Here is a 23,812-nt window from a genome sequence, read left to right as displayed (position 1 = left end):
GCACACTATCTTAGGACAACACCCTCAAATATACTATGTAGGAAGGAACTGCAGATGCTGGTTTAAACCGAAGATAGACACAAAAAGCTGGAGTAACTCAGCGGGACAGGCAGCATCTCTGGAGAGAAAGAATGGGTGACGTTTCGAGTCGAGATGCCTGAAGAAGGGTCTCGACACGAGACGTCACTCATTCCTTCTCTCCAGAGATGCTGCCTGTCCCGCCGAGTTACACCAGCTTGTTGTGTCTTGCCTCAAAGATGGCACAAATATAATCTTAAAATAAGTTGTCAATGTCATGCCAGTGGGTCTTTTAAATACAACTGAGAGGACATGTGGCACGTTAATTTTTACACAGAGTAGTGAATCTGTGGAATTCTCTGCCACAGAAGGTAGTTGAGGCCAGTTCATTGGCTAGATTTAAGAGAGAGTTAGATGTGGCCCTTGTGGCTAAAGAGATCAGGGGGTATGGAGAGAAGGCAGGTATGGGATATTGATTTGGATGATCAGCCATGATCATATTGAATGGCGGTGCAGGCTCGAAGGGCTACTCCTGCACCTATTTTCTATGTTTCTATGTAATTACCACCAGAAACCATGCTGGGAAATATCAATGAGGTTAAAAGGTTAAAACTTGAAATGGTAATGTAATAAAACTATGATCAATACAATGTGAGGACACGATATAAAAGGAAGATGTAAGGAACTCCCTGTTCTGAGGAAGAAAGGTACCTCTAAGTTGTATTTTACCCAACCGGTGTGACATCCTGCACCAAATGTGTACAAGACTTCGTGAGTTATTATATTTAATAGAACAGGCTTTGCGGTTTGCATGTACAAAGGGCATTTCCTCTGTGAACTCGCCTTTAAGGAGGTCGGGATGGGGGTCAGTTGCAGTATCGTGTTGTGGAGAAGTAGATGAATCTGGGGAAAGTCAATGAAACTTGAGCAGGAGGAGGATCAGGAAACGAATCGACTGAAAGACGGGAGTAGCGGGGTGTGTGTGGCTGGGGGCGGGGGATATCGGATACATTCAGGGCCAATCGCAGGAGTCGGTGCAGAACGTTGTATACACTCCCCCAAATGTTATAGATGTGCCATAATATCGTTTATTTTCAATATATATAATCTCGTATTACATTAACGTTTCACTTTTTTATGTATTTGTTTCCTCAGCTGAGAAATAATTGGTTGGACAGTAGAAACTGCGGACTCTGAAATCACAAAGTGCTGAGGTAACTCAGCGGGTTAGGCAGCATCCAAAACGTCACCTATCCATGTTCTCCCGAGATGCTGCCTGATCTGCTGAGTTACTCCAGCACTTTGGATCGTTTTAAGTAGCCGGTGGATACATGTGATGGGGCGATTGGCACATGGGTGGAGTAAGTGACAAATGTTAGAGGTGGAAAGGTGACACAAGGTTGACAGATAACTAGAGAATAGGAATGAAATATAAAGCTGGGCGGATATGGGTGGAAGTGGACGGGGGGGAGCGGGAGATAAAAATGAAATAGAGGACATGGGGTGGGAGATGAGTATAGGGAAAGGAATAGGGTGATGTCGCGGGGAGAGAGATGATGGAAATAATGATGGTGGGGAGAATCACCCGAGCGAGAGGGATGACAACTGGCCGAGATCACATCACACGGAGAGGTTAAGACACTCAGAAAGATGATCGTCAGGTCAGGTCAAGCTTGGCCAGTCCCAGAGTTTCTGGAAAAAAAGGTTCAAGCAGCAGCAAGGATTCGGATGCCACCTGGTGTAAGGAACTGTAGGTGCAGAAGGAGAGGCTTCAAAATCTTGAGTTTTTGCAAGGGCACTGGATCGTTAAAAGGGCAGTGATAGTTACAACAGACTGCTTCTACCCACAAAAAGCAACCCACCCAAAATTCTAAACATTAATTCACTCCACCGCCAACACACAGTGGCTGTTGTAGTCACCATCCACCAAATACATTCTACAGGCAACTCCGACAGCACCTCCTGATCTCAGCATCTCTACTGGCAAGAAGGGAAAAGGCAGCAGGAGCAGGACACCACCACCTGCGGGTTCCCCTTCAAGTCTCATAGCACTCTGACTTGGAAATATGTCACCAGTTCTTCATCATTGCCGAGTCTAAAACATCGAGCACTTCTCCCAACAGTACTGTGGAAGTACCAGCACTAGAAGGACTGTAAAGTTTCAAGAAGGAGCTCACTACCACATCCTAAAGGGCCGTTGGAGATGGGCAATAAATCCTGGTCTTGCCAGTGACACCCAGAACCTGAAAATAATTTATTTTAAAATTATGTAAGGAATCTAATGCAATTGTGGAGTGCAGAAGATTTTTTGCAGTTAGTCAGGCGACAGTTCTGTGATGTTATTAGTATTGCTTTATTATCGTCACGTGTATCTAAATACAGTGAAAAACATGTGTGCCACCAAGATAAAATATCCATATATGAATACAATCAAACCATGCACAATATAGTGTAGACCTAGTCTTAGAATAAAAAATTTTAAAGGGTGGAATAATTGTAGTGGATGAGAGTGGATCCTCTTCTTGGATCAACATGCAGCCTCACCTCATTCTAGTACCATCTTGCAGTAATCCAAGATACTGTCTGAAGTTCCAGTCTCTCTGCCTCAGCCTCACCTGTGAAGGTATAGCAGCTGCACACTACATTGTTCATGTTATGTTTACAGCCCATCTTCTCTTCGCCTGGATCTCTCAACAGATCCTCTACATCTCTGGGCCTGAACAAACCACCTCATGAATCCAAAGTGGGACCTGCAGAGTTGGCCACAGGTGACGCTGGCCAGGGTACGTATACGAGTCATTGGGGAGGTGGTCACCTTCCGTCATTTACACTGTACGTGCATAGAAACATAGAAAATAAGTGCAGGAGTAGGCCATTCGGCCCTTCGAGTCTGCACCGCCATTCAATATGATCATGGCTGATCATCCAACTCAGTATCCTGTACCTGCCTTCTCTCCATACCCCCTGATCCCTTTAACCACAAGGGCCACATCTAACTCCCTCTTAAATATAGCGAATTAACCGGCCTCAAGTACATTATGTGGCAGAGAATTCCAGAGATTCACCACTCTCTGTGTAAAAAATGTTTTTCTCATCACAGTCCTAAAAGATTTCCCCTTTATCCTTAAACTGTGACCCCTTTTTCTGGACTTCCCCAACATCGGGAACAATCTTCCTGCATCTAGCCTGTCCAACCCCTTAAGAATTTTGAAAGTTTCAATAAGATCCCCCCTCAATCTTCTAAATTCTAGCGAGTTCTAGTGAGTGCAGATTCATGTGCACTCCTGAGGTACAGAATCATGCTCCTTAGTGCCTTCCTGATTGCTCTTTCCCCACTTTGAGCAGACATGGCCAAGGTTTCCCATGAGGCAGTGAGGTGTTGCACTTTTCCAAGGAGGTTTAGAGAACATGTTTGAATATTTTCTTCTGTAACAGAGCACCAAATAGAATGTCTGAAGTCAGGCATGTGAATGATATGACCTAGGTTTAGGTTTCTTATTGTCACATGTGCCAAGGAACAGTGAAAAACTTTGTTTTGCATGCTGTCCAATCAAGTCAGATGATACAATCAAGCCAAACTTAAGAACAATAGATAAAGCAAAGGAAAAGATACAGAGTATGTAGGAAAGAACTGCAGAAGCAGGTTTAAATCAAAGATAGACACAACATGCTTAACTCAGCGGGACAGGCAGCATCTCTGGAGAGAAGGAATGGGTGACGTTTTGGGTCGAGACCCTTCTTCAGACTGATGAAAAGATACAGAGTTCTGAGTATAGTTCTCAACAACTAGCATAATTACTGGTGTTCAGTCTACCAGCATTACTCATCTTGATGGGCACTAAACGTCCCTATCCAGATACATTGAGGGAAATGTATTATGCTGAGGGAAATCAGTAGTAGTGTTCAAGAAGGAACTGCAGATGCTGGAAAATCGAAGGTAGACAAAAGTACTGGAGAAACTCAACAGGCAGCATCTATGGAGCGAAGGAAATAGGCAACGTTTCGGGCCGAAACCCTTCTTCATCTGAAGAAGGGTTTCGGCCTGATATCAGTAGGAGGTTGATTGGAGACACAATAAACTGCAGATGCTGGAATTGTGAGCTATAACAAAGTGCTGGAGGAACTCTGTGGGTCAGGCAGCATCTTGGGAACAGACAGATGATGTTCCACCTCAGGACCACTCTTCAGACTGGAGTGTGAGAAAGCTGGAAAAGAGAGATGGGGATTAGACAATGCCTGGCAAGTGATAGGTAGATGTAGGTGAAGGGAGTTTGATTGGCAGATGGGTGGAGTGAGTGACAAAGGCGGGAGATGAAACGGAGGCACAAAGGTGTCAGATAAGGAAAGAACTGGAAGAGTGCACTGCAATGGCAGGGGGGGGGGATATGGGTGGAAGAGGATAATGGGGTGTGGGGAAAGGGGGGTTTATAAGGGAAATGGTGGACCAATGGATGGGAGATGAGTACACGAAGGATGGGAAAGGAGCATGGTGATCTGGGTAGTGAAGGATAGTGGGAGAAATGTGTGCGTACTGGGTGGGTGGAGGGAGGGGGGAGGGGCAGGGGAAAGAGAGGGATGGGGGGTTGTACTTGAAATTGGAGAATTCATATCATAGGATTGTCAGCTACCCAAGTGGAATATGAGGCACTTTCTCTCAGTTAGTGGTGACCGCACTCCATCAATGGACAGAAAGGTCGGTGTGTATATGGAAAGGAGGTACCTGTACAAATGGGTCTCAACCAGATCCAGCAAGCCTTTGCAGAAAGAATGAACAAGTTTGGCGAAGCGGTCACCTAGACTACACTTGGTGATGCCGTAGTAAAGGAGGCCACATCAGGAGCACCAGGTGCAATAATGAAATCCCCAATCAATTTCTCTCTACTAACACTCTTCTCCACCTACGGAACCTATTCTCACTATTAACAATTTGTTATTTGAGTCCTCTCACTTTCTTGAAGTGAAAGGTATACTTACCTAGGTCCCAGCTATGCCTGTCTTTTTGTCAGTTATGTCAAACACTCCTTGTTCCAAACCTACTCTGGCACCTTCCCCCAACTCTTTCTCCACATCTACATATGGGGCTGCCTCCTGTGGTCATGCAGAACTTGTTGATTTTTACAAACTTTACCACAAACTTCCATCATGCCCTAAAAGAAAAGTCCTATACTTTTGACTATACTTCCTCCCAACCCTGCCCCTTGAAAGACGTTATCACTTACTCTCAATTTCACCGTCTCTGCTCCATCTGAACCCAACATAAGACTTTCCACTCTGGGCTTAGCTTCCCCCCTGATGTTGTGGATGGAGTCCTCCATCCACAACATCATGTCTTCTCTGTATTGGAGCCCTCCATTCACAATCCACGTCTTCTCTGTATTGCCCAGTTCTGCTTTTAATACTCTTCCCCTGGAGGGAACAAGGATAGAGTTACTCTGGTTTCCAACTTTCACCTCAATAGGTAATAGACAATAGACGCGGGAGTAGGTCATTCGGCCCTTCGAGCCAGCACCGCCATTCACTGTGATCATGGCTGATCACCAGCCTCCGCATCCAAGTAATCATTGTCTAACATTTCCGCTGGCTTCATTGTGATTTCACCACCACTCTCATCTTCCTTTCCCATATTTTTGTGCTTTCATGTACTCCACTACCTCTGCAACTCTTTGGTTCGCTCATCCCTTCCCACACAACCCACCCTCTACCCAAGGTACTTTCTCCTGCAACCAGTTTCAAACTAATCTCTTCCAACCTTGTCTACTACATTTGGTTCCCTATGCGGCTTCCTGAGATCAGGTGTGGACTCAACGATAATTTCGACGATCACCTGCTCTCAGTTCACCACAGCCTGTTGGAGTTTCCAATTGCTAACCATTTTATCTACCCTTCCCATCCCCATACCTAATCCTTGGTCTCCTCTGACGCCAAAGTGAGGCCACGTCATATTCCGCTTGAGTAGCTGCAGCCTAACGATTTGTACATTGAATTCTCCAATTTCAGGCAATGGGCAGCCAGGGATGATGCCAGTTTTGACAGTGACCACACTAGCAGCCATGGTAGGGAGAACTCGCGCGATGTTTTATTTATAGTGACAAGTCCAGGGCCACATAGGGGTGCTGTCCCTCGTCGTCAGTGCGTACGCAAGGTGGCGCTGGTGTTCTGGGGCTTGTACAGGCAGCTCAGTCCTGGTCTCAAAAGAGAAGGCATGGCAATCTCTCTGCAGTTCACCCTTGCCTTGAGAGGAAGCACTGGCAGTCTTATGCCCCTGTCCCACTTAGGAAACCTGAACGGAAACCTCTGGAGACTTTGCGCCCCACCCAAGGTTTCCGTGCGGTTCCCGGAGTTTGCCGGAGGTTTTTGTCAGTCTCCCTACCTGCTTCCACTACCTGCAACCTCCGGGAACCACGTGGAAACCTTGGGTGTGGCGCAAAGCCTCCAGAGGTTTCCGTTCAGGTTTCCTAAGTGGGACAGGGGCATTAGGCTTATCTTGGCAGTCCAGTCTTTTCCTCCAGATATGGATGCAGTACCTCGTTATCCATAAGCAGGAAGTGGCACTGACATCTCAGCCTTGCCCTGGCCACTCAATCTTGGCCTCAGCAGAGGCACTGGCTGTCTATGGCTTCTTCTCAGCAGCTCAATCATGACCACACAATGGTGTTGCTGGTCTCGGGTTTGTCCCAGTGGCTCAGTCTTCCACTGTATTCCACAAGTGAGGCGCCTCCCTGCCACATGGGAACACAGCTAGCAGGGAGGCACCTCACTTTCTCTCCCTTCCCCTTTCTCTCTTCTTTCTTCCCCTTTCTCTCTTCTGTCCTCCTTCTTCCTCTTTCTCTCCTGCTTGGCAAATAAGAGTTAGGCTTGGTATCATGCTTAGCAGAGACACTGTGGACCAGAGGGCCTGTTCTTGTGCTGTACTGTTCTATGTTTTAAGAGGGAATGGGCAGGGTAAGAATTGTCCTTGATTATGTTGGCTCCTTTCCCGAGGCAGCATGAAGTGGACATGGAGTTGATGGAGGGTGAGGGGAAGGTTGGTTTGTGTGACAGACTGGACTACATCCACAAATCTCTGCGACGTCTTGCAATCTTGAGCAGAGCTGTTGCTGAACCAAGCTATGATACATCCTGATAGGATACTTACACAGTGCACCTGTTGAAGGTAATAGAAGATTCATATTTTCAATGCCTTAGGGCAACAAAAGGTTGGAGATTATAACCTTCTCTATAACCGTTACCTAGCTCCTAAACTCGTGTTGAAGGATCTCATCCCTTCTACCTACATGGCTGTTCCCCATCCCCTTTCAGAATGTCCTGCAGCTTTTCTGAGAGAAGTGCTGGAATGTAGAATTAGTCTAGATGGGTATTGGGTGGTCAGCATGAACGTCTTGGCCTGAAGGGCCTTTTCTTGTGCTGCATATTGTACGAGTTTAAATGCAAAAAGTGCCACAAATAAGGCGCCTGAGTTACAGAGAAAAGGTGTCATGCGGTGTAGCTAAAGTAAGAGTGTTGGGTTAAACATGTGCAGGAATGGGACCTAAACATTCTTGGCTACGTTTAATGCAGGACTGGATGCTGGACAACATTGTCAGATGGAAGATACAAAATGTTTCATCTATCAGGTTCGAGCAAAGGGGGAAAAAAACACAATTACTGTTGTGACAGTCATTTACCTTGGTATTGTTTGAGGAATCGTTTGAGCAAAATCAATCTGGGATGGACTTTACAGAGTTGATGTGGACAAGCTTTTCCCTTTGAGAATAGGGAAGATTCAAACAGGAGGACATGACTTCAGAATTAAGGGACAGAAGTTTAGGGGTAATATGAGGGGGAACTTCTTTTCTCAGAGAGTGGTAGCGGTGTGGAATGAGCTTCCAGTGGAAGTGGTGGAGGCAGGTTCGTTGGTATCATTTAAAAATAAAATGGATAGGCATATGGATGAGAAGGGAATGGAGGGTTATGGTACGAGTGCAGGCAGGTGGGACTAAGGGGAAAAAAATTGTTCGGCACGGACTTGTAGGGCCGAGATGGCCTGTTTCCGTGCTGTAATTGTTATATGGTTATATGGATGAAACTAAATCCGGACCAGCAGTGACCCAGCTCGCCGCAGACACAGACAGTGGCGCAGCGGTTGAGTTGCTGTCTCACAGCGCAAGAGACCCGGGTTCGATCCTGACCACGGGTTGCTGTCTGTACGGAGTTGTCCGATCTCCCTGTGACTGTGTGGGTTTTCTCCGGGATCTCTGGCTTACTGACACACTCCAAAGACGTATAGGTTGTGGATTGTTTGGTTGGTTGATTGTAAATTGTCCCGTGTGTGTGTGTAGGATAGTGCTAGTGTGGGGGGGTCGCTGGTCAGCGCGGACGCCAACGCTGTATCACTAAACTAAGTAATAAAGGTCTCAACCCGAAGCATCACCTACTCTCCTCGATGGACGCTGCCGAAGCCGCTGAGTTACTCGGTGCTGCCCCTGCTGGCCATGTTGCTCACTGTCCGCCACTGATCTTTGGAGGGTAGTGCGCATGCGCTGGGCTGTTAACCACGCGAGCTGGCGGTTGGGGGGCGGAGATCTCGCGAGAGTTGGCGGTTGGGGGGGCGGAGATCTCGCGAGAGCTGGCGGAATGTGACCGCGCGGGCCCGAGGCGCCACCTCTTTCGTGACGCGGCCGCGGACGTGGTGTCGGTCGCTGCTCCGGCATGAAGGTGAGTCCCGGCCCCCGGGTCGCCGGCCCCCACTCATACCCGCGCCACTCCACACCCGAGCCCCCTCTGCGCGGTCTGCAGGCCCCGGCGCGGTGTCCGGCGGTGGTTGCGGCGCGGATGGCGGCGGATTGCGGGGAGCCGCCATCCCCGGGCCTGAAGACAGGAGGAGGAGGAGGCCGTATTGCGGGGCCTGGCGCCGGCCTCGGGCTGGGGCTGGCGGGCGGGCGGGCGGGGAGACCGAGCGGTGCCGTGGGCGAGGGACGTAGAGTGCCAGGCAGTTGGCCATCACGGCACCGGCATTGCCAGCCACGGGCTGAGCTCGTTGAGTGCCTCGCTCAGGCAGCTTTATGTTAACTTTATGTTAACCCTGGGTGTAGACGTTCCTGCTCGCATTCCCTGCAAACCTGCATGTCTTTATCAAGTCCCTGGTTAACCTCCTCTGTTTCAAGAGAAGCAAACCCAGCCTATCCAGTTTCACAACTGAAACGCGACGTGTCAGGTGGGGTGCGAGAGCTGATGATGGGTCTCCACACAATCATGTGTTTACAATGAGTTAACCTGAACTGCACTAGCTGTGATAAAACCAATAATTTATAGCGTTTTCTATTACCTTTGTAATAGTATCCTTTCATTCTATACCCTGGCCAATGAAACTTTATGTCTCCTTTAGCTTTTCACTGTACCTCAGTAGATGTGACAATAGTAAAGCTGAATCTACCTGTACTACATTTTTAGGGATGATGGACTGTAGTACTCCCTAGGGCCCTGATATGCATTGTTTAAGACTTATTTGTTATATATTCACTATATTAGTTCTCCTATAATCAAACTGCGATTTCTTTACACATCTTGTCAACTGATTTGTAGTGTCCTGTAGGTTATGATTATCCTCATCATTAGCAAAATCAACCATGAGTTACAAATACTATTTCTGCAAATTGTTAATGTGAATTGTTAATAAATAGAAAGGTCCCTGTTCAACACCTTGTAATACACCACTGGTCTCAAACATTCAATCACAAAAACAACTGCCAACAACCATCTGTCTGAAGAAGGGTCTCGATCCGAAACATCACCTATTCCTGTCCTGCTGAGTTACTCCAGCTTTTTGTGTCTATCTTTGGTTTAAACCGGAGATAAGCCAAATAATTATAGGTCCAGGAGTGGTAGGAAAGTACCACTTAGAAAAATTCAGTGGCACAGGTTTAATCAACATATGGAATGGCAAAGATTAAGATAATCCCCCTCTCTTAGGGGTAGACCCTGTCTAAAACAAATGGCAATATTTCTCAGAGGTAACAAAATATTTTTTATGTCATCTATATGCACTTCAGTAAGGCATAGACCAAAGCCCCACATAAGAAACAAATCAGACTGAAGAAAGGTCTCGACCCGAAACATCACCCATTCCTTCTCTCCAGAGATGCTGCCTGTCCTGCTGAGTTACTCCAGCTTTTTGTATCTATCTGCTGGGTGTGTATGGTTTACACAGACTAAAGTAATAGCCATTTTTTTTCAGTTAAACATCTCTTTCCCGGCCACGGGCTGCCAGAAACTGATTGAGGTGGACGATGAACGTAAACTGCGCACCTTTTACGAGAAGCGTATGGCGACTGAGGTTGCCGCTGACTGCTTGGGGGACGAATGGAAGGTGAGCCTCAGTAATGTGCCCACTTATTTAAAGGGCAACAAATCTGCTTGTCTAAAATAATAACCAGAGGGTCCACTTTTTTACGGTTTCAAAGGTCTTTTATTGTCACATGTACCAATTAAAGTACAGTGATATGTGAATTATACTGCCATACGGGGGGGAAAAAGCAACAAGACACACTACATAAAGGTTAACATAAACTTTCACCACTGTGGATTCCCCGTATTCCTCACTGTGATGTAAAGCAAAAAAGTCCAATCGGCTTCCTCTTTATTCTCCCATGGTCGGGGCAGTCGAACCATCCGCAGCCAGCGGTCGAAGCTCCTGCTGCCTGGAATTCCCAAATTCAGTCTCTAACCAGAGACCACGGGCCCCGTGATGTTAAGTCTACAAACACCCATGGGTGGAGTTACGAGGTCAATCCCTGGCAAGGGGATGGTAAGCTCTGCGATGGCGACTATGGTGGAGCTCTCAAAATCAGTCTCCAGCAAAGGTCGCCAACTCCTCGATATTAGGCCGGAGATACGATACAGGAAAAAAATCGCTTCTCTGTAGAGGTAAGAGATTAGAGAAAGTTCCTTCCCCTCCCCCCCCCTTACATAACACAAGCTAAAGAACACTAAAAACATACATTTAACACATACTATTTAAACACAAAGAAGGATGGGACAGACAGACTGTTGGCGAGGCAACAAAGATTGTTCTGATACATTGCTGACTGAAAGACTGCTATGGTACATTGCTGGCGCCACTCGGTTAAAATACCTTGTGCTGAATATTCTTATTTGAAAAGTTGTGAAGGGGGAAATGTTCTGGGTGTCACCTTTAGAGTGGTGCTCTGTGATGCTGAAGCTTGCCTTTTGCCTTCTCACCAATTAACTGAAAAGAGGTACTTTTCGTTTCTCTTCAGACTGGTACTGTTATGGTTTCTGATGGACAATAATACTGATGTTTAGTGAACTATAACTTTCAGGAAAGGTATAGGCAGGTGTGTTCTGTGGTAGTGAAGAAATGTGTTGTAAGTTGTAGTTATGCAGATCATGTGCCTCATACTTTATTTTACTAATGTGTGGTTTGTTTTATCTGATGGTTTTTAACACATTTCATTTGTAGAATGGAATGACCAGTGAGAAAATAGTATTAATTGGTATGCCTCCCTACAGTGGCAACAAATTCTAATTTACACAATTTGTTGCATCAATAAGAGTAGATTTCATCTTGAATTTTCTTTCTGTTGTGTCTCCATTGCCAAGAGGAGGCATTTGTTTAGTTTAGAGCTACAGCATGGAAAATGGGCCCTTTGGCTCACCAAGACAACGCTGATTATTGATCACCTGTTCATACTAGTTCTATGTTGTCCCACATTCTCATCCACCCCTTATATACTAGGGGCATATACCAAGGCCAGTTAACCTACAAACCAGCACGTGTTTGGGATGTGGAAGAAAACCAGGGTTCTGAAAGAGGTGGTTTTAGAGATTATAGAGGCATTAACATTGATATTTCAAGAATCACTAGAGACGGGATTGGTCACAGTTGATTGGATACATGCCAGTATTACCCTGCTGCACAAGAAGGGAGCAAAGCAGAATAGTGGGAACTGTATGCCAGTTAGTCTGACTTTTGTGGTTGGTGAGAGTCCACTATAGTGAAGTAAAGTATCCTTTATTGTATCTTTCACGTTGCCTTGCAGTCATACATATAATAAAATAACACTCAATAAACACAAATTTAACATCCACCACAGTGAGTTCACCGGACACCTCAATGTAATGGAAGGCAAAAGTCTTTGTCTCTTCCCTCCTTGTTTTCCCTCTGCGCTGAGGCGATCCAGGCTTCCGATGTTGTGACCCCACCGGGTGATGGTAAGCTAAATCCGAGCTCCGTGAACGGGCCGGTTCAAACTCAGTGGGGTGGTCGAAGTTGCCGCCCTCCAGTCCAGCGGACGAAGCTGTTGTTGCAGGAGCTCCGGGGAAAAAACAGGTCACCAACCTGTGACCTGCGAGCTCCTGATGATTATAAAGGATGAGGTTACGGAGTGCGTAGAAGTTCACGATAATGTAGGCTGAAGTCAGCTTGGCTTTGTGAAGGGAAGGTCTTACTTGACAAATTTGATGGAATTTGAAGAAGTAAATAGCAGGACAGACAAAAGAGTGTCCGTAGATGTTGTTTTCAGAAAACCCTTGATAAGTTTCCACACGTGAAGCTGCTAAGGAAGATAAGAATCCATGGTATCACAGGGCAGATACCAGCATGGATAGCTAGATGGCAAAGAGTGACAATATAGGGGGCCTTTTCTGGTGGGCTTCCAGTGACTAGCGGAGTTCCACCGGGGTCGGTACTGGGGCCACTATTCTTCACGTTGTATATTAATGATTTGGACAAGGGGATTTAAGACAGTGGCCAAGTTTACGGATGATACGAAAATAGGTGGTGTAAAGAAAGCAGGGACTCTGCAGAAGGACTTGGACAGGTTGGGAGAGGCAGATGGAATTTAGTTTATCAAAGTGTGGAGTTATGCATTTTGGTAGTAGGAATAAAGGCATAGACGGTTTTCTAAATGGGGAGAGAATCCAGAAATCGGAGGTTCAACGGGTCTTAGGAATGCTGGTGCAGGATTCCCAGAAAGTTAATCTGCAAGTTGAATTGGTAGTAAAGAAAGCAAACTCAATGCTAGCATTTATTTCAAGAGGGCTTATATACAAAAAACAGGGATGTAATGCTGGGGCTCTTTCTGGTAATGCTGGTGAGGCCACATTAGGAATATTGTGAGCACTTCTGGGCACCATATCTGAGATGGGATGAGCTGGCTCTGGAGAGGATCCAGAGGAGGTTTACAAGAATGATCCCTGGAATGTGTAGGCTGACCTATGATGAGCGTTTGTTGGCACTGGGCCTGTACTCGCTGGAGTTTAAAAGAATGAGGGGGAGGACCTCATTAAAACACAGAATAGTGAAAGGCTTGGATAGAGTGGATGTTTCCACCAGTGGGAGAGTCTAGGACTAGAGGTCATAGCGTCAGAATTAAAGGACATTCTTTTAGGAAGGGGGTGAGGAGAAATGTCATTATTCAGAGGCTGGTGAATCTCGAATTCATTCAAGACAGGAGAGTGGTGTCAGGAGGGAGAGATAGATCAGACATTAATGAATGGTGGAGTTGACTTGATGGGCCGAATGGCCTAATCCTATCATTTTTCGGCCTATATAATCGTGAACTAAGTACTCTAACCTATCCTTTATAATAATCTACTATCACTTATGGCCTTAACCAATGAGGTCATGGAGAACGTGCAAACTGCCTGCAGACAGCACCCGGGATTAGGATTGAACCCAGGTCTCTGGTGCTGTGAGGCAGCGGATGTGCCGTCAGGTTCATCTCAGCTGCAATCTGAGATTGACCTGACATGGTTTGGGAGCGGTTTCCTTGAGCACATTTGGGTCTAGACTTTAAAAAAATTAAATGACTCTGCGAACACGGTAAAATGTGCCAATTATATACTGTGATATGCCTCCGAGAAGGTGCAAGTATAATGGAATATGCTCTTTTTTTGCTTGGTTAACATCTCCACAGTCAGAAATTGTACACCATCCAGGGCGAGCGAGGTAGCTTGTTTGAGAGCCGGCCCATCCACCATTCTGTATGCTCGTTTTCTCCACCACTGGTACACAATGGTTGAAGCTTGCCTAGATCCTGTATGGCAGTTGCTGGCTAGATTAATCTGATAACACCTCACTGACTAGCTATCTATGCGACCAAGAAAGACAAGGGCTTCAGATACATGTGGACACTTCCAGTGTTTTTCCCTCCAAGCCAGGCTCTATCCTGATTTGGAAATATCACTGTTCCTTTGCTGCTGGGTTCAAATCCTGGAGCACTTATGCGTATCTTCACCAGTATGGATGCAGTTCAATCAGGGTGCTCCAGCGCCGCTTTGTCCTGGGTAATAAATGCTGGCAATAGTCAGGTTCCCAAAATTAATAAATAAAATAACTTAACCATTTTCTGTATTCTTTCCACAGGGGTATGTTGTGCGGATCAGTGGTGGCAATGACAAGCAGGGCTTCCCCATGAAACAGGGTATCTTGACTAATGGCCGTGTTCGTCTGCTGCTCAGCAAGGGTCATTCCTGCTATCGCCCAAGGAGGACTGGTGAACGTAAACGCAAGTCTGTCCGTGGGTGCATCGTTGATGCCAATCTCAGTGTCCTGAATCTGGTTATTATTAAAAAAGGTGAGAGTAATTTACATTCTACTATAGATTGAAGAGATTAATTTCAATTATAGATGTTACATTTGCAACTGTTTTATGCTGAGATATTGCTGCATTTTTCTTTGCATTCTATATTACCAACTGAGCAAAAAGTGTTCTTATCAGTTTAAATTCTGCAAATATTGTCAAGCTAATACGTGTATCACAGCAAGCATCACATGCTAATCAAAGATTGTATTAGCAACTTAAGAATAGCTGAGAATTTTTTTGGAGTGTGATGTCACAAAGGCAAAGTGGGATATGGTCAGGTGCAAATTTAACTTCTGCCTTTATGCTTTGTGTGCAATGAAATATGCTGGTATAAAATGTTATTTCTAAATTTTAATGAACTTCAAACTTAATTGCTCTACAAAAAAAAGAATACGTGCAGGAGGAAGTCAGCAGGTCAGACAGCATCTCTGGAGAACATGGGTAGGTGATGTTTTGGGGCGTGGGGCCTTATTCAGATGGATGGTGTTGGGGTGGGGAAAGAGAAACTGGGCAGAGAGGAGAGGCGGAGTGATTAAGGTGTATCCTCATCTGTTTCCACCTATCACTCGCCAGGCTTTGTCCTGTCCCCAAACCATCACCTATCCATGTTCTCCGCAGCTTAAAGCTTTTTACTGTAACTCGGTACGTGTGACAAGAAATGAGTCTCAAACTCTGATACATTGCCTGACCTGCTGAGTTACTCCCGCACTTTATGTCTTTTTTTTAACCATTCTGTTATGCTTAGTGCAGGTGGCCTTACAAAGTGGGGTGTAAACGATTGTGTTGTCATGGTGGCCAATTACGGGTGAATTATGTTGGTGTTGTGGTTTGAGAAGTATCACTCTTTCAGGGCAATCTTCTGCCAGGCTCCTTTCCTTCCTTCTGTGTCTCCCTCCCTAGAGCATAGCCGCCTTCTTTCTCTTGGTTTTGTTTGAGCTGAGTCAAGTTGGGTTTATTGTCATACACAAGTACAGTAGGGTACAGGTACAATGAAAATCTAGCGTACAGCAGCATCACAGACAAACTCAGTGGACTCAGACAAACACACAAAAATATAAATCATACATTACACAAAATTGTGAAAAGAAATACAGCAAGAAAATACCAAACACTAGTGCAAAACACAATTAGAGGAAAAAAGTCCATGGCAGTGCACGGGATGGTCCGTAATGTTCTGTTGTGAGGTAAGGCCCTGTCCCACGAGCATGCGACAGCATGCGACAAGCGCAACCAAACCAGAAGCGGGGGCCGCGCGGAGGTCGAGTGAGTGACATGAAGTTCGCGCATGACGTACGGCGTCGAGGCGGTGCGTACGGCGTCGAGGTTGCTGCGGGCCGGCAGGCCGTTGCCGCGCGGAATGTTTGAACACGGTCAGTTTTTCAGAGCCCCTGTGCATTGAAATTGACGTTCCAGTCTATGATGCAACCAGTCGGGATACTTTCTACAGTAGATCTGTTGAAGTTGAGACGTACTGAATTGATTTAACCCTTGTATTCCTCTAGCTCCAGGGCCACGTAGGAAGAGTCAGAAATGTATTTTCTCTTGCTCATGCATTTGCTGTTTTCATCTCAAGGTGTTGGGGGTTCAGAGCATGCAACAGCAAAATCTCTACCTGCTGGGCATAAACTGCAAGGCATAGGCGAGTGCTGTGAAATTTCATTTCAAGATGATGGACCGTGTTTCTGGTGCATGGCTGTTGTAATAATGAACAGCAGCCGTGATAGGCTTGTGATTGGTGTCAGAAGTCAGGGAAGTAGAGGGTGGGTCTCGTTACAAACATACATAGCCCAGCACGGTAATATTTTGTTTATGTACACAATTCGGTCAATTCTAATGGTTGTAAGATTCTTGCTGGAAATCCATGCTGCATAAATGGTTGGAGGGATGTCAGGTGATCTTAGATTGCATTTTTTGAGCTAGGGTTTGCAATGTCCACACCAATCATGGTGGCAATGAATTTTTATGGATTATGTTTTTTGGGAGATAAAAGCAGAACTCAAGCAAGATGAACATTAAAGTTTGCTTTAAATAATTGTTGATACTTTAGCTTTATACAGGCATGTTTGACAAACAATTTAATATTTTTCTTGAATAGGTGAGAAGGATATCCCTGGGCTAACAGACAATACAGTTCCCCGCCGTCTTGGGCCTAAAAGAGCTAGCAAAATTCGCAAGCTGTTCAATCTGTCCAAGGAGGATGATGTGCGCCAGTATGTTGTGAGAAGACCCCTAACCAAGGAAGGTCAGTATACGGTTATGTTGTAATTTGCATATTACTGCTCTCAGTTACTTAACTATTATTGTTCTATAGAAAGGTTCTATGGAAGTCGATTTGCAATTAAAAAATATATATTTTGCTCACTGCAACAAATGATGATGTGGTAAAGGAAATAATTCTGTAAACTGTTTTAATTGGTATATAGCTATTCAGAAAGTTAAAGGTTAACAAGAGAAGAATTGTAAATGGTAAAACCCCAAAATTCCTCTACCCTTGTTTCCTATAAGATCTTCTGCCGCTGCTACCTCTCTCCCTCTTGAATGCATTCTCCTTGGGTGTCTCCCAGTTCTTCTATGATCTCCCTTCAATCTTCACTTCCATGTGCCGTGCATAGAAACAGCAACTGTCTTCGACCTTCACGCTCGAGGGCACTCGCCTGAAAAACCTCGAGCTGGATCGACCGGTAGCGCGCACACACAAACACACACACACACACACACACACACACACACACACACACACACACACACACAACACATCACAAAGACGGGGGCCATGGGAAGCGGGGGAGCACTGTCTGAAATTCACACCCGCAGTGAACAGGAAGTTAAAAGAAGGTGGGGGGAAAAAAATTTTACTCGCCCAAACTGAGGCCGCAAGTGTGCGGGAACTTCCCTCGAGCATGAAGGAGAGTTACAGTGACCTCCTAGGACCACGTGTCGAACATGCTGCGAGTTTGAGTCAAGCGCAAAGTCTTCTAAACTCGCAAATTGGGTCCTCGCAGTGGGACAGGCCCTTTAATCTACTCTTCTCACACATGTTTCATCCACATCAAAAGTGGCAATATTGTGCCCTCCAATTCCTTTTGCATATTGTGCTGGCTGGTTGGCCTGCCATTTTGATGTTGATAGGAGACTCAGCAATGGTAATACCATTGACTATCAAAAATAGACACAAAGTGCTGGAGTAATCCCAGTCAGGCACGCGCAGGTAATGTTTTGGGTCAACCTTTCACCTTTCAGAGCTGGTATGGGGCAGGTGGGGCGATGGTTGAGAAAGCTAGAAGATGGCTGGACAATGGGGTATGGGGCAGGGAAAGAAATCTGGCAAGTGAGGGTGGGGGAAGGAAGGGGGGGGGGGGGGGGGGGGGGGGGGGGGTAAGGTAAGTTACCTAAAATTGGAGAATTCAATATTCATGCCATAGATTGCAGGCAACCCAAGTGGGATATGAGATGCTGTTCCTCCAGTTTGCATGTGGCCTCACTCCCTTTATCATCTCTGGTATGTGCCACGTGTCTCCGTAGTCCCCAATACTACTGTCCATTCAGTGCAATGGAATGCTTGTGGTTATCAACTCTACCTCACTGCAATCTTTCTTATCCCTGTTGCACTGAAGTCACAGACTCTCCCCTCTAATGTTGGTTACTTTTTAACTGACTGTTTCTGTGCCTCATGCTAAATCAGACAATTTGTAAACTTGGTGTATAGTTAGAACTGTGATGAGACCTGATGGTGTGCTCTATCAGAGGCCGCTGAAACATTGACATCCTTGTCACCTCGTGAGCATTCTGGTGCATTTCTGATTATCTCCAGTCTTCTGTCCTTGTACACATAAGCCCTTTGGTTCCTGGTCTGCCAGTATGTCTTGAGTTTTGAGATTATTGTCTTTGGTTTTGGCTTTTAAAGCCACGTCTCATTCTTTCCATAATCTTCCCGTTCTCTGTATGTTACCATCCTCTGCTTTTACTTTTCTGGACTCTCCGTTTTAAATATTCCACCTTGCAACCTTCCTTCTGCCTCTTTCCTTTAAACACTGCTGAATTGCTAGCCTTTTGGGCACTTGTCCTAATAAATCTTAAGTAGATTGGGTGTCAAAGTTGTTTGATAATGCTTCTATGCTGTTCAGTGAGACATCACATAGTTACTTATCGTTAAAAGAATATCCAGGCAAGGTTAAAAAAAACATGCTATTTAAGTATTGCTGTTTTTTTTGCACCGTCATCGGTTTTGGTCCAATTGCAATTTAACTCAGAAACTTTGTACAATGGAGTTGAATTGAGGAACATCTAGAACTCTAAATTAGATTAATATTTTATAACTGTTTCTATTTCAATTTTCTTTCGGTATTTAATTTGCATTGTTTTTTAATTTCCAGGTAAAAAGCCCAGAACCAAAGCTCCCAAGATTCAGCGCTTGGTAACTCCCAGGGTTCTGCAGCACAAACGTAGACGCATTGCCCTGAAGAAACATCGTACCCAGAAAAACAAGGAGGCTGCAGCAGATTATGCCAAACTTCTGGCCAAGAGGATGAAGGTTGGTTGGGATTTCTTTGAGCATTTGCTTACTTCTCTGCATCTTGCTAATCCACATTCCAATTTGTCAGTGAGTGAGAACCCGACTAGTGGTCCTGCGTAATAGTGTTTGAGCTGGGATTCTCCACCACAGCACTTGGTTAATACCTCTACAAACAACTGCATCCCCCGACCCTTTTATCATTTAAAGCAAAAAAGCCAGATGCTGGAAATCCACACCAAAAGAAATGGAAATTGCAGGCTGGCTACTATTATACAGATAAATTATTTGGGATATTTCACCTTTCGTTTATCTTAATTGTTAATTCTATTTTATTGCTGATGCTGTCTGCCCTAAGTATTTCCCGCTTTATCATTTGCTGTTTGTTTATTCTTGACATCTTCGTACTGAGCTGTCGACCAGCCATTTCATTGGCTTCGATCCTAGCTACAAACTGTGGGCCTTGGTCTTCAGCTCTGAAAATCCAACAAATCAGTTGTTGGATCCAGGATTGGCTATTGTTTACTTTATAATTCTGTGGCTGTATTTATTTTGTTAATTATTAAAAAAAATTGGGGAGCTGTGAGGGGGAACAGTCATTGTCAATTATATTCATAGGGGATAGAGAATACTTGTCAAAATTCTGACTTTTTAACATTTCTTTGCAGGAAGCTAAAGAGAAACGCCAGGAGCAAATTGCAAAGAGGCGACGTCTTTCTTCACTGAGGGCCTCCACGTCTAAATCTGAATCTAGTCAAAAGTAACATTTATTTGTTTGCTTAAACAAATTAAAGTTTTTGTTGAAACCTCTTGCTAGTTTCTTTGTTTGTACATTGAAATCAAAGTTTTGAACAGTGCCATGGTCAACGGCTGGACTTTCCCTTGTGAAAGACAGAATTGCAGAACTTGGTGGCCTTGGTTACCACAAACGTATCATTTTCTATTTACCAATTTTGTCGGGGAAGAAATAATGTTGCATAGAAACACTGAGCAAAATTGAGGTTGTTCTTTGTGTTGGTTCTTGATTAGCCATGTTCTGGTTTCTGGGTTCAATCCTTTAAATTTCACTTCCTGTGGGAATCCCTTTTAAAAATGATTGATACAATCCACTCCCAGCCATTGGACAGAACATTCCTGCTCCCATGAAGGCATGGGTTCCATCATGTTGAAAGTCTCCTTTGGGGCACTTGATCCCTCAAAAAAATATTCTGCCTTTTCCAGCCTCTTCATAAACCTACTCGGAAATCAATCCGTTACGATAGTTGACATTACCTCTTTCACAATAACACTCAGCACTGACTCCCTGCAATTTTGTGCTCGGGGCTAAACAGCCAAATTCAACTCTAATTCCATCTGCAAGTTTGCAGACACTGCCACTGTGATATGCTGATTCATAAACAATGAGGTAGTCCAGGAATGCAATAGGTGACTTAGTGAATTGTGTCAGGATAATAACCTCTCCCTCAATGTCAGCAAGATGAAGGAGCTGGTTATTGACGGCAAGCAGCATGATGAGAGAGTGCATGCTCCAATCAACATCAATGATGTGGAAATGGTTGAAAGCTATAAGTTCTTGGCATTAATATTAACAACGATCGGTCGTGGACCAAGCACATTGATGTAATAGCCAAAAGGGCATAAAATGCCTCTACCTCCTGAGGTGATTTGGCATATCTTCAGTGATTTGCAGACTACAGATGACCCATAGAAAGCTTACTGGAGGGTTGCATTCCAGCTTGGTATGTGAGCAGCTCTGCCCAAGTCCTCAAGAAATTGTAGAGTTGTGAATCCATTACATAGACCAGACTTTCCACCACTGAATCCATCTACACTTTACACTGCCTTGTAAAAGCATCCAACAGAATCAAAGATTTGTCTCACTCCAGTCATTCCTGCTCCCACCAACATAGAAGCTTGAAAGTACACTCAGATTTGGGAACAGTTTCTTCCCTTCCTATCAGGCTTCTGAATGGTCCATACTGTTCAGTTTGCCTCTACTCTGTTGAGAACGCTGGACTTTGTCTAAGCAACTGTCACACTACAATGAGAGCTGTAATCATCCATCGGGTGGCGTCGAGTGTGGCAGCCTCGCCAGCAGCAGTCCGTCCTTTCACCCTTTTTGTTATCTTTAGTGTATCTAAAGTATGTTTTTAAAGGTTTCAAAGTATATTTTATGGGGGGGGGGGAATAAGGGGAAGCCGTTTCCCAGTCACTTCCTGGTCGAGATGTGTCTTCTCCGAGGGGCATCTTTGCCCCCCCCCCCCCCCCCCCCGGCAGCCTACCATCTGGATAGGCGTGGCCTTTCCTTCAGAGCTTCTTCAGAGCTTCAGCACTAAATTAGCCAACAATATGAAGGAGAATAGTAGAAGCTTTACTTATGTGAAAAGGAAAAAGTTAGGTAAGACCAAAGTTGGACCCTTGACTGAAAAAGATGAATTTATTATAGGGAACAAGGAAATAGCAGATGAGTTGAACAGGTACTTTGGATCCGTCTTCACTAAGGAGGACACAATCAATCTTCCTGATGTACTAGTGAACAAAGGATCTGGGGTGACAGAGGAACTGAAGAAAAAACCAATGGTGTTGGGTAGACTGATGGGACTGAAGGCTGATAAATCCCCAGGGCCTGATGGTCTGCATCCCAGGGTACTTAAGGAAGTGGCTCTAGAAATCGGGGACGCGTTGGTGATAATTTTCCAATGTTCTATAGATTCAGGATCAGTTCCTGTGGATTGGAGGGTGGCCAATGTTATCCCACTTTTTCAGAAAGGCGGGAGAGAGAAAACTGAATTATAGACCAGTTATCCTGACATCAGTGGTAGGGAAGATGCTGGAGTCGATTATAAAAGATGACATAGCGGCACATTGGATAGCTGTAATGGGATCGGTCCGAGTCAGCATGGATTTACGAAGGGGAAATCATGCTTGACTAATTTTTTGAGGATGTAACTAGGAAAATGGACAAGGGGGAGCCAGTGGATGTAGTGTGCCTGGACTTTCAGAAAACATTTGATAAGGTCCCACATAGGAGATTTGTGGGTAAAATTAGGACACATGGTATTGGGAGTAGATTGCTGACATGGATAAAGAAGTGGTTGGCAGACAGGAAACAGAGTAGGGATTAACGGGTCCCTTTCTGAATGGCAGGCAGTGGGGTACCGCACGGCTCTGTGCTGGGACTGCAGCTATTTACTATATACATCAAGGATTTGGATGAAGAGATTCAAAGTAACATTAGCAAATTTGCAGATGACACAAAGCTGGGCAGCAGTGTGAACTGTGAGGAGGATGCTATGAGAATGCAGGGTGACTTGGACAGGTTGGGTGAGTGGGCAGATGCAGTTTAATGTGGATAAATGTGAGGTTATCCATTTTGGTAGCAAAATCAGGAAGACAGATTATTATCTAAATCTAAATGGTTACACAAAAAAGCTGGAGAAACTCAGCGGGTGCAGCAGCATCTATGGAGCGAAGGAAATAGGCAACGTTTCGGGCCGAAACCCTTCTATTATCTAAATGGTGTTAAGTTGGGAAAAGGAAGTCAATGGGATCCTTGTTCAGTCAATGAAAGCACGCAGGTACAGCAGGCAATGAAGAAAGCGAATGGCATGTTGGCCTTCATAACAAGAGGAGTAGAGTATAGGAGCAAAGAGGCCCTGCAGTTGTACAGGGCCCTAGTAAGACCACACCTGGAGTATTGTGTGTAGTTTTGGTTCCCTAGTTTGAGGAAGGACCTACTCGTTATTTACGGAGTGCAGCGTAGGTTTACAAGGTTAATTCCCGGGATGACGAGACTCGTATGCTGAGAGAATGGCTGGGCTTGTATACTCTGGAGTTTAGAAGGATGAGTGGGAATCTTATTGAAACATATAAGATTATTAAGGGTTTGGACACGCTAGAGGCAGGAAACATGTTCCTGATGTTGGGGGAGTCCTGAACCAGGGACCACAGTTTAAGAATAAGGGGTAAGCCATTTAGAACTGAGACGAGGAAACTCTTCTTCGGAGTTGTGAGTCTGTGGAATTCTCTGCCTCAGAGGGCGGTGGAGGCCTGTTCTCTGGATACTTTCAAGAGAGAGCTAGATAGGGCTCTTAAAGATAGCGGAGTCAGGGGATATGGGGAGAAGGCAGGAATGGGGTACTGATTAGGGATGATCACATTGAATGGCAGTGCTGGCTTGAAGGGTCGAATAGCCTACTCCTGTATCTATTGGCCATTGAATTCCATCATGGAGCGGGATGATGTCTTGGAACTCCAGAGTGTTGGGCCTGCTGCTTTAACACCATGGAGCTGTGGTTGCGGAGCTTCTAACCGCAGGCGGCACTGACTTTAACATCGTGGAGTCCTGGGATCTTTTGCAGAGGGTACCAGTGTTGAATGTCCGCCCATATCGGCCTGTGGACTTCAGGAGCCACGGTCCCCGGTAAGAAGTGGTCGATTCGGAAACTCCAAGCCGCTGAGGGTGTTCTTCTGTTCCGATGCCGGAGGTCCGATCATCTTGGCGAGAGGGCCTGACCATCGGTGACTGCGGAGGGCTCAAAGGCCCCGACCACAGGTGAACAAAGGTGAAGATGACTGAACTTTATTGCCTTCCCTCGCAGTGGGGAAATGTTGATTCCACTGTGGGGGATGTTCATGTTAAACTCTATCGTGTATTCGTATGGCTGTATGGTAACTCAATCTCACTGTACCAATTGGG

The 23,812-nt window shown here is 45.3% G+C and overlaps 1 protein-coding gene across 1 annotated transcript; it reads left to right on the top strand.

The window, feature by feature from the left end:
• Nucleotides 1-8,561: 8,561 nt before the first annotated feature.
• rps6 (ribosomal protein S6) lies at nt 8,562-19,923 on the top strand. Its single transcript, XM_055632760.1, has 6 exons — nt 8,562-8,712; nt 10,232-10,363; nt 14,384-14,594; nt 16,699-16,845; nt 18,977-19,134; nt 19,782-19,923. The coding sequence occupies exons 1-6, from the start codon at nt 8,707-8,709 to the stop codon at nt 19,875-19,877; spliced, it is 750 nt and encodes a 249-aa protein (XP_055488735.1). The 5' UTR covers nt 8,562-8,706; the 3' UTR covers nt 19,878-19,923.
• Nucleotides 19,924-23,812: the final 3,889 nt, after the last annotated feature.

Source organism: Leucoraja erinacea, chromosome 3 (genome assembly GCF_028641065.1).
Source record: "Leucoraja erinacea ecotype New England chromosome 3, Leri_hhj_1, whole genome shotgun sequence".
Classification (NCBI taxonomy): Eukaryota; Metazoa; Chordata; class Chondrichthyes; order Rajiformes; family Rajidae; genus Leucoraja; species Leucoraja erinaceus.
The sequence above is the reverse complement of the archived record's forward strand: the minus strand, read 5'-3'. Positions and strand labels throughout refer to the sequence as shown.

Excerpts from the sequence above, each read along its gene's own strand:
- rps6 (XM_055632760.1), top strand. Across the intron at positions 10,364-14,383 it reads GCTTGGGGGACGAATGGAAG|GGGTATGTTGTGCGGATCAG; the intron begins GTGAGCCTCAGT and ends TTCTTTCCACAG. Across the intron at positions 19,135-19,781 it reads TTCTGGCCAAGAGGATGAAG|GAAGCTAAAGAGAAACGCCA; the intron begins GTTGGTTGGGAT and ends ATTTCTTTGCAG.